Consider the following 11,856-nt stretch of genomic DNA (forward strand, 5'->3'; position numbering starts at 1 on the left):
AAGACTACTGCAAATGTTAACCCAAGATTTCGGGTAGATCCCTATAGCAACTTCTTTTTTGTCCCACCATAAGTATATCTGCATTTTCTGAACGCTGTCCAAAACAAATTTAGGGAAAGCAAAACATTGCATTTGAAAGGAAGGGTATGCACTAAGAACTGACCTAATAAGGATAGTTCTGCCCTCCTGAGAGATAAGCTTGGCATTCCATCCCTGAAGAGCAGCATAAGACTTGCTACAAAGCGGTTCAAAACTAATTGATTTACTTTTATTAAATAAAATAGGTGTGCCCAAAAATTTATCATTTTTAGCAATCTGTTTAACTTTTAAAATTATACTAATGATTTTACAATGTTTATTATGCAGTTTAGGAGACAAATAAATTCCAGATTTTTGAAGGTTAATAACTTGACCAGATACAACACTAAATAAGTTAAGAATATCCATTGAATTCTAGCTTCATGTATTCCAGCTTTAGAGAACAGAAAAAATAATCGTCTGCGAAAAAGGTGGGAAATAGGAGGGGCTGTTTTAGAGACTTTTATTTCCGTTATTTTCTTATCCATCTCAGCCTTAAAAAGCAGTCTAGATAGGAATTTCATACAAATTATAAAAATATAGGGAGACAAAGGGTCTCCCTGTCTCAATCCCTTTTCAACTGTAAAAACTTGACCAGGAATTCCATTAAGAATCACAACAAAAGAAGTGGTAGTAACACACTGCATAATAAGCTGACACCAGTCCTCATTAAACCCAAAAGCAGACAATTTTTTCCAATAAAGACCCACTCTACTCTATCAAACGCTTTTGAAAGATCAAGCTTTAAAGAAAAATGACCTTTTTTTTGTTTTTTGAAAATTTCATAGTATGCAGAATTTCATGCGCTATAATAATATTATCTATTATTTGACGACCTGAGATGAAGGTTGATTGGTTATGAGAAATCATTTTCCCCTGGTAAGGCTTAAGCCTATTAGCCAGGATTCTAGAGATGAGTTTGTAAATTGCATTACTTAGACTAATAGGCTAAAGTTACCAGGATTAGAAGGATTTTGAATTTTAGGAATTAAACTAATATAAGTAAAATTTAACTATTTAAGCATACATTTGGATTTGAAAAAGTTTTCAACAGTTTAACAATATCATGACCAAAAAATATTCCAATGAGCTTTGACGAATCCAGGTGGAAAACCATCTGGACACGGCGTACCCCACCGATACATGCAGAAGAGAGTATTTTTTATTTCATCCTGATTCAGAACTCTAGGAAGAGGTATATTTTCTTCCTCAGTTTTAACAGGAAGAATAAGCTCTAAAGGAATGAAATCACAAAGTTTTTGGAATGCTAAAATAGAGATCTTGAGGACTCAGAAGTAAATTCAACAAGCAAAGGATGCCAAAAATCAAGATCAATGTCTCATCAAGTCATAAGAAGGCCATCTTAACTATTTGAACAAAAAGAGAGACCTCATCAACTATCAGTAATAAAGAGAATATAAGATCGAGTTTGAAGGTAAAATAACAAATATTTTCATTCAAAGGCAAACTTCAGAAGGAAAATGAATAATGATAAAATCTACTGGTCTTTTGTTTTGATTTCTAGAGCATGTGTATGGAGAATAATTGGGGCATGATCGATCCATGAGGTAACAATTTAGCGTTATCACAGACTTTTGGAATCTGCTGAACCAGTCTGGATTTGCTAATGCTCTATATATCCCGGTTCTGATATATTTCTGAGGTATCTGTGATTGGACCAGGTGAAAGGTGATCTTGTGAAAGATATGTCCCTTAATCCATGTGAGTTATCATATAGACAAATTGATAAGAATGAGAAGGATGGGTAGAGAAGCTTTTTTTCTCAGAACTGTGAAGGGTGATATTGAGATCACCAAGAATGACCCATGGCATTGACATGTCTTCCCCTAACTCTTGTAAGTAACTCATTGATCTTGTTATTCCTTCTTATTATCTGATCTTTACATACATGTTAAAAACCAACTACAATGTTGAACACTAGAATTGACAATTAGAGTAATAATATTACTTGAAGAACTGATTACTTTTATTCCTTATCTATATTTCCATAACAGAGAAACACCCCATGATTTACCAATAGAGATTTGACAAGAAATGTTGGGATAACCCGTATGTGTTTTTTTTCCTGCCTTATTTTTTGTTTCTGAGATAAAAAATGATGTCAAGGTTTAAATTATAGATGCAATCTTTGAGATGTTGTCTAGTGTTATTATATCCTATTCCATGAACATTCCGAGCTAATGTTTTTATTTTGAAACTATATTTCTTGCAGTTTGTATTGATGTTTTCTATATAGTAATCCAACAAAGTGGAAAGGAAAGACTTTTGTCAAACCTGTAATATATGATATATTGCATTCTAAGATGATTATTTATATTAATTGAATGTAGGTCAATTAAACAAGATATTGAAGTACTAAAACCAATATTAAAGAAAAAGTTTATATTATGAACCTGATCCCCCTGCCAGTTTCCTTGGGTAATTTGCTGTTGAATTAAGCTGTCCCAGTCTCCGGTTGCGCTATTATATAGTTTATTAAAGTATATTTGACTTTCATGATCTCCCCAAATTTGAACTTCATTCCGAACTTCTGGTTCCTCCTAGTAGCTGGTATTGCTAGCTTGAGAAGAATAACCATGTTCTCTATTTTTTCCCTTCTTGCGGTGGAAGGTTCAGCTTCATAGTGTTGTTGGTATAGATTGTTGAAACCTTGTTTCCATCATTTGGTATGATAATAAGATTTTTTGAGTTGTTCATTTTCCAGTTGCTCTTCTTTGGAGAGATATGAATCACTTCCGCTATTCCAAAATCAGGATTATTTGCTATAGGATCGATAACCTATCCATAATTTCACCAAATTTGAAAATATAGCCCCCAATAAACTAAACATGGTTAGGCTTATCTTCACATTCCCCTTCAACATGATTTGCGGTTAAGCAGGCTGGACAAAGCTTTTTTGGTTGCTTTTGAAAATAGTTAGGAACCCATTGTGTATATTTAACATCATTCTTAGTTAAAATTCCTCTTAACATGGGGTTATTTATATTAAATTAAATTAGAGCACTCACATAGTTTGTATTCTCTCTATGTCTATACTCATGCTCTAACTTGATGACTCTTCCCAAAATACCAGCAATTTGATTGGAGACTTCTGCATTTAGAAATTCAGGAGGCATTTTCTTGATTTCAATCCAATATTGTTGAATATTGAAATCAACTTGGATCGATCATGGGGATCCAATCCTTCAAAACAATGAGATAACCATCTGTAGATGGGGAAAAATAATTTCCTGGTTTTTTAGGGAATGGAGAGACGACCATTTGTACGGAGGATCCCCAACCGAGCAAACTGCCTAACCTCAAATAGATGTACTGCACGAGATTGCTTTGAGTTCGAGAGATTAATCTGTAGGACTCTGGCCTAAACCAAGACAATGGCCGTTCCAGAGTCAATTCGGTCAAAAAGAGGGAAGAGGGTTGATCTGTAGGAGGGAAGCAGAGAAGTGTGTGAGATCAATGATGATCAAGGATTGCGAATGTGTTTAAGGTTTCTGCAAGTTTTCTCTGAATTGTTGAGTTCGAATAAGTTCTATTCGATTGATTGAATTCTTGAGAGTGATTGCTCAGATCAGAATTCTTCTGTTGTTCAATCGTGGATTCAGAGACTTATTTATATTTCCAGAATAATAGACATATTGATCTCCAGTAAGTGTGACGGTTGCTCGAGTGAAAGAGTGGGAAATCGTGGTTTAACCAGTTCTAGGTCGTGCGGAGAATTGGATGATTGTCCACCCACTACTTTGCTAACTCCCTCAACTGCTTGCACGACTTACTCACATTTCTCATCGTGGATGAACACGCGTGCCGTAGGCCGCCGGAACAAAACCCTAACTAATATCCCCAATGTGACGTGATTGATGTCTCACGAACGTGGAGTCTGCGAAGCAGACGTGTATTTGATCAATCAGTCGTTGACTTGATTAGAGGATGAGTTTAAGTATTGCTCAGTCGAGCATGATTGCTGAATGCTCTAGGATTTATGAATTGAACATGTCTGCTGGGACGTATAGTTCTCGAATGAATGATGTTGATAGTTGAATCAATATAATGAATATTGATATTCTGAGCAAATATTGCTAGTATGATGAATTGTTAAATATTGATAGTTGGATCAATATTCGAGCATCTGAGCAAATATTGCTCATTCGATAAACTACTGAATATTGATAGTTGGATCAATATTCTAGCATTTGAGCAAGTATTTCTCATTCGATAAATTACTGAATATTGATAGTTGAACAATATTTTAGCATCTGAGAAAGTATTGCTCATTTGATGAATTATTGGTAGCGTGACCAAATAAAATATAAATTAAAATATTGGTAGCTGGATCGAATATTATATAATTAATCCAGATGTTGATTGCTGGATCAACATAAAATTGTTAGTGTTTGGACTTTCTCAGAAATATGATTTGCAGAGCATTCGTTCGAAACCCTAATTTTGATCAATTGCTGATCAATTGATGATTTACTGAAAATAAGTCACTGAGTGAAGGAGTGACCGGCTACATGGGATAATAGTCGATCATGTAGCGCCCAAGTGCTCGAGTGAGCATGCACCAAAGTCTTTTGTTGACCAGTTGGTGAAAGGATGATCAAATGCTGGTTTAATCATTTATTAAAATAGTGCTCGCGTGAGCGTTAGGTAGTAAAACCTAGTTACAGAGAGATGAGGGACCGACCAAAGGGTTCATGAGACCAGCCTTTGGTGGTCGTGGGACCAACTGATAGTCGATTGAGCGAGTCTCAAGTTGGTTGGAGAGAGTTTGGACCCAATATGAACAGTTGAGAGATAATTAGGTCACAATTATGATAGAGTGTGGGACCAGATCCTTGCAATCCTAATGGACGACCTTGGTTGGTCAAGGTGGCATGCCCATGTCACAATACTTTCCGTGTCTAAGTCCTGAGAGTTTTAGGTATTTTCTGGTACGCGTTTAAGCAATATTTTGGATTTTCAGAAGAGTTTGATCTTGGCTGAAACTCTCAATTTTGCTCGAGTAATCAAGTAGAACTTTGCTCATGCGACCGATATTTTGAGAATATTAAAATAATAATATTTAATTTTTTTACGTGAGAAGCCTAGTTGGTCATGTGACCATTTGACTTTTTGGCTTTTTCACGGTTTGAGCAATATTTGAGAATATATTGAAAAACTAGGGTCTTCGCTCAAACGATGGAGTTCCATGAGATGAAGGAAATAATAATATGAGAAAATAAGGGATTGTAAGGTGTGGGACCGGCCACGGCTAAGGCATGGCTGGCCGGCTAGGTGGCCCGGTCCCGTGACACCTTTCCCTATTTCTGTTTGATGAAAGTATGGAGAAATTAAGAGTGTCGCTCAAACGAGGGAGTTTGCTCAAATGAAGGAGTCTTCATAAGATGAGGGAACTAATAAATCAAAATAAAATAAAATAACGGAAGAGGGGGACCGGCCATGGCGGCACGACCGGCCGGCCGGTGGGCCCGGTCCCACTTTTCTTGTTTATTTTATTTAATATTATTTTCATTCATAAGTTCCTCGTTCGTCCATATTCTTGAATGATCTTTCGTGCGTTCGGGTGCTCGTTCGTGCATTAATGCGAAGTACACTTGCACTATGTTCTCGGGGCTTACTCAGTGACGGCCCAGATGCCCGATTGTTGAATATTTATTACCAATTCATGAAATCCAGCTGAGAATAATTCATGAAACAGAGTAATAAAATGAGTTGAGTATTTATAACTAATCCATGGAATCTAGTTGGGGATTCAGGGAACAGAGTAATGAGATAAAATGCTTATCTATTACTAATCCATGGAATCCCGCTGAGGATCAGCCATGGAACATAGTAATGAGATATAATAGATTGTTTTATAGGAATTCAGTTGATGAATGACACGCTAGAATTAATCTATTTGCAGAATCGAGATATGAGATAATTGAAGCATCATATTCGATCTGAGGGGTGTATAGTCAGGGAACAACGAGCAGCGTGACATCCTGAAGGCGTTAAGCTCTCTAACAAACATTATGTCTAGGAACCACCCAATCATTAAGAGTTTCTATACACAGTCTCTCTACGTAGTCAGGGAACAACAAGCGTGATGTCCTGAAGGCGTTAAGATCTCTAACAAACATTATGTCTAGGAGCCGCCCAATCATTTTGATTCTATGTAGAGGTGATGATGAAATGTATGAAGCATCGAACGCTCAGCTGGGAGGCCTTTCGAGAAATATATTCATCATAGCTCTTAGAGGAATGTTCGGTCATAAAATATGAATCGTCACATACATTCCTGAAGCCGGGTCAGAAACATGCAGTATCATGATTTTATGATTTTAGCCCTTGCCGAAAATCCACCATCAATACCATCAAAATTCCATGGACAGCTATCCATTCATAAATTTGAAAGTAAAAACATTTGCAGCTCTTTGTCTGACTTGAAAGTGACCATGTCCCCATGCCGTATTAGCTTCATACTCCACTTTTCCTATTGACACTGGATTCTTATTGATGACGTTTCCAATTAAACTTTTCCCCCACTGTTTGATACCTTTGCTAAGCTTGATATGAGGATAACGATTGACCCTCCTAACTTCATCACTCTCTCCAAGATTTATTGAGTTAATTTTCCCAATAAGATCAGATACATCTCCATAAAAAGTGTAAACAGACATCTGGGTGGATTGAGTTGCTAAAATTTTGAGAGTTGTGTATAGAATCAAACTAAGCCGTAGACAATTTATATTAATTATGCATGGTTTTTTCTTGCAACGTGTTGAATCAATTAGAGAAAATTCACCAAGTGTCATGTCTTGCAGACTCTTTTGAGCTTTTAACCTTTGACGGAGATAACAATTTTCTTTTTGCGTCAACTTTTTCCAGAATGTTTTGGGAGATCTACTAATTTTTGTCGTTGTTTCAATGCTATCCATTAATCAACTTTAAGAGACTGGGACCAACGTTTTAAAATAGTAAATTTTTGACAGAGATACAGAAAACACCACCATGCAATTCACATAGAGAATAAAGTTCAATTCGTAAAAGACCTCAAAACGAAAAGACAATTCAAATTAGAATCTTTGAAAGAGAAAAACGATCAGTGATTACATGGGATGGAAGCAACAAACGAAATCAATACATGCAAGAATGAAAGAGGAAGAAAAAGTTTTTTTTTTTAATGAAGATCTGACACTAAATCACTTCCGATTTTTCGCCCAATTCACATAGCGTTTTTTTTTGAAAGAAAGACAGTTTACTAATAACCTTGTGGAATAACGGTTGAGAACTCACGTACGTAAGGGCACATCAGCCGACAGGGATGGAGGGAGAGAGGGACAAATGGGGTCTCCCAACCCCACTTGATTTTGTTTGTCGACTAAGTTAGGCTTAATATTTTGGTAAATTACATGTTTTGTGGGGACAAGCACGTATGACAAAAAATTTATTTGATGGGAGCAAAATTATAAACTTGATCAAACAAAATGCATGACATAATTATAAAAACAATGTAAATTACTATCTAAAATTTAATTAAAGTATTTTGTAACTTGATATTCACTTAAAAAATGATACAAAATCAATTAAAATGTAAAAAATAATTGAGCAACCTTCGGCCACCGAACTGCCTGGCAGAACTTTTATTATACTAATTTGCCCACAGTTGGGAAAAAATCTGGTTCCGGCACTGTCCGCCAAGTTGCACGCGTATCTCCTGCCAGGTGGCCAAACATTTTTCTACCTACCTGCTCATGAGAAAGCCTTTTACCAGCGGTGTAGGAGGGGACTAGTTTTCAGTTCCAGACTTCCGTTACAGATTTCTCAAAACAAATATTAAGCGCTCAGAAATTTGAAAAGTGATTTTGAGCCTGTTACTTCAGTTCGAAATATGAGTAATTCTAATTAGTACAGATTTTAAGAGATGTTCCCTATCATGTTGGAGAGAACCTCAGCAGTACTACACAGAGGTTTCGAGAGGTGATTCTTCTATCCAGTTTTCTCGTACTTCCAGTTCATTTCGGACGAGTTTAGGGGCACCTTAGTAGTGAAAAATTGCATCTTATCCGTCACAAAATCTGTCAAAAACTTTTCAACTTCTTTAAAAATCTTCAAACAGAAGAATGCATGCTAACTGTTTGAGAAAACTCTTAACAGAATTGTCATTACAGCGACGTGCAATCACATCTATTCAATTTATTATTGGTATACATATACATATGCGTATAGGCCTCTCTATTGTAGCGCATTTCTATTATTTGGCTCCTTTGAGTTACCAGTTATTTTATCTGCACAGGCCGCTTTATCCTTTTCTTTTTATAAGGGAGCTTACTGTGTCTGGCAGTGGCTATCTGGTTGATAGGCTCACTATCGCGTTGCTTTGCTTCTAACAATTTAGCGTTTCGAGGAAGAATATGAACTTCCAGATGTGCTAGCTCTGTGCGAGCGGTCATCTGGTCCAATTCATTATTCCTGTGAAGAAAACATGTTATCTATGACGAAGCTTAGGCGCAAGCTTACTCCATTGTCCTCTTTGTCGTTATTTTCCATACTAGATTGTAGTCGCCCCGACATCAGGAGTCCTTGTCCTGGACTATTGGTTTATGTGAATAACAGGTCCCCAATTGATGGCGTGGTTATAGAAGCCGGGTTCAGATGGTCTCCCAGTGGGTTTAACAACACCTTTTCTTCCTCATTCTTGACCATGGCAGAATCGATCTTGGCCCAGGTGCAGGACTCACCTCAAATAAGTAATGAACTAGAAAGTGCAATTGAAGAACACAGATTTGATGATGCATGGAAGTTATATAAACAAAACATGGAGATGGAAGGATTCCCAAGAAAATTCATTCTAAATAAGCTTCTTGTTGGGTTTGCCGCGACTTGCATGCAGTACTGGCTTGAGAAAGCTAACAGCATCGTGGATTTGGTTTTTGAGAAGGGTAAACAGAACCTCATAGATAAGCAAACTTTATTGTACCTCTCTCTAATGCTTGCACAACATGGATTGCCGATACCTGCATCAAGCATTCTTAGGAGATTGGTGGACATGGATGAATCTGTACCTGTGACAGTGTGGTCTGCGATTGTAGCCCACATCTCATGTAAAGCACATGGGGCATATCTTGCGGCCGAGTTAGTACTTGAAATTGGTTCTTTATTCCAGAATAACAGGGTGGATCTTTGGAAAAAGAGTAATAGACCTTTGCTTGCTATGAAACCTAATGCCACCATCTTCAATATTGCTATAGTAGGTTGTCTGTTATCTGGGACTACTAGGAAGGCTGAACAAGTTCATGAAATGATGCGTGGAGTAGGCATAAAATCTGATGCAATCTTACATATAATTATGGCCCATATTTATGAAAGAAATGGTCATAGGGAAGAACTTAAGAAGCTTAAGAGGCACATAGATGATTCATGTAGCTTAGGTAAATTACAGTTTCAGCAGTTCTATAATTGCTTGCTTACATGTCACTTGAACTTTGGGGACCTAGATTCTGCTTCCCAGATTGTTTTGGAATTGCTTCAGAAAGCCAAAGAAGCGCTTGGGTCTCCTGTTGTTGCAACAAATATACCTGATAGCATTCGGAGTGGTAAATTCTCTTCTGTCGCTGAAAACTTTGATGAAATTTCTAAGCATGGAAAGGCTGACCATATTCTCAGCAAGGCATCAGTTGGAACTATAGCTTTCTGTTTTGAAGAGTTCTGTAGAGATTGCAATTTTTCTACACTGGAGGCTGTGGCTAACCAAATTCTTGACTCACAATTGGGTAAGTTGCAGATGCGAGTAGAACTGGTAACATCTGAACGAGGAGTTCTCCGACCGACTGAAAGAATCTATGCCAAACTTGTCAAGGCCTTCTTAGAAGCTGGCAAGGTCAAGGAATTGGCCGAGTTTCTGATCAGTGCAGACAAAGAAGATTCTCCTGCGCCTTCTGAGAATTCTGTCGTGGTTCGTGTAATTAATGCATGTATCACGTTAGGGTGGTTGGACCAAGCAGATGATTTAATCGACGAGATGCGGTTTGCTGGGGTAAGAGTTGGTGCTTCAAGCTATTCATCTCTCTTAGAAGCATACTATAAAGAGAATCGAACTACCGAGATGGCATCCCTACTGAGAGATGCTCGTAAAGCTGGGGTTCAGCTTAATTCCTCCTGCTATGAGGCTCTCATCCAGTTCTGGGACCCAATGAGTGCTCTCAATATATCCAAAGAGATGAAAGAAACAAAGATCTCAGAACCCATCCTTCCAGAATTTGAGATGCAAGTGAGCAGTTGTGCAGAGAGCAAACATGCGGGTTTGATGGTAAAGCTTATGGAAGAAATCAAGGAGGGGCGAAGGGCTGATTATGAGGTCTACTATTGGAATGATGTAATTCATTTCTTTTGCAAGAAGAGATTATTGCAAGATGCAGACAAGGCTCTGAAGAAAATGAGGGCTTTGGGACACATGCCGAATGCTCAGACTTTCCATTCTCTGGTGATGGGATATGCTGCTGTTGGAGGAAAAAATATTGAGGTGACACAACTGTGGGGTGAGATGAAGGAACTTGCCTTTTCTTCTGGCTCAATGAAGTTTGACCAGGAGCTGTTGGATTCCCTACTATATATATTTGTGAGAGGTGGATTCTTCTTGAGAGCCAATGAAGTGGTTGAGATGATGGAAGCTGGGAAGATGTTTATTGATAAGTACAAGTACAGGACCCTTTTCTTGATATACCGCAAAACATTACACAAGAACAAGAAGACTCCAAATTTCCATTCAGAAGCCAGTGTCAAGAGAAGAGAAGCAGCATTGCTCTTTAAAGAATGGATTGGATTAGGATGATATTCATCGAGTTTCAGGAATACCCCCTTTGTAGAATTGATCAAATTGGAGATAAGTGCGCCACAATCCGGTGGTTGGGGATCCAGGGTATAAAAAAACTGATCTCAGTTTGGCGAAGTCATCATGAAGCTAAATGTGGAGGAGTAACGATCGGAAGATGATTCCGTTGATTGCTTCTTAGCCAAGGATGTCTTTTACACTGTTTTTGATGTCAGACAGATGTTAACATAAGAGGGGACAGAAAATCAACAGCTTGTTTGTTGATCAGTCTCACGACAACCTTCCATGTATAGATTCTTATATTTGTTTAGCAGTTATTGGTGATTGCCATGAAAGGGTGCAGCCAACCTTTAGATTTTCTCTCATTGAATCTTCGATTTCTGATCTGTGCTAGATAGATTTTTCCCATGAAAGTAATTAATTTTTTTGCCAATTGTGATTTTTTGTTGTCAGGTCAAAAATCTGGTTACAGTTGATTCAGACAATCCGGTTCCTTCAAAGAAAACGATAATTGTGAGTACCACTAGCACACAGGGGAACCCTGCGGGAGTGCATGATCAATCCCTCGCTTGCTTTATCTCATCACGAGGAGAATAGGAACAACGGCTAAGATCAGGGCCGCTCGGATTATGATATAGTCGGGCCACATATATTTTGTATGTGGTCCCTCTTAATATTTTGACATGTACTCAAATTTAAAACCCGCCCCCTCTAAATCCGCGTAATTGCCTTACCTTTTTGAGAAAAAAATAGGAAGTTGAGACAACAAATTAGGTAATGAAACTGTATTGGAGAAAAAATAATCTACATGTCACTTTCTAAAGATGGGCTACAAACTTGAATGATGTGGTCCGACCACATCGTAACCGCACCGGATCAGAGATGGCTGACAGTCTAGGAACGTGCCTGCTGTCGGCTGGTCAAACGGGTGGTGGACTAGTCTA

General features: G+C 37.9%; 1 protein-coding gene across 1 annotated transcript; it reads left to right on the plus strand.

The window, feature by feature from the left end:
• The first annotated feature begins 7,774 nt into the window (after positions 1 to 7,774).
• Positions 7,775 to 11,267, plus strand: LOC113289308 (pentatricopeptide repeat-containing protein At1g03100, mitochondrial-like). Its single transcript, XM_026538541.1, has 2 exons — positions 7,775 to 8,061; positions 8,378 to 11,267. The coding sequence occupies exon 2, from the start codon at positions 8,567 to 8,569 to the stop codon at positions 10,910 to 10,912; it is 2,346 nt and encodes a 781-aa protein (XP_026394326.1). The 5' UTR covers positions 7,775 to 8,061; positions 8,378 to 8,566; the 3' UTR covers positions 10,913 to 11,267.
• Positions 11,268 to 11,856: the final 589 nt, after the last annotated feature.

Source organism: Papaver somniferum, chromosome 6 (assembly GCF_003573695.1).
Source record: "Papaver somniferum cultivar HN1 chromosome 6, ASM357369v1, whole genome shotgun sequence".
Taxonomy (NCBI): domain Eukaryota; kingdom Viridiplantae; phylum Streptophyta; class Magnoliopsida; order Ranunculales; family Papaveraceae; genus Papaver; species Papaver somniferum.

Bases quoted from the DNA above. Each gene is read 5' to 3' on its own strand.
- LOC113289308 (XM_026538541.1), top strand. From the start codon at position 8,567: ATGTTATCTATGACGAAGCTTAGGCGCAAGCTTACTCCATTGTCCTCT.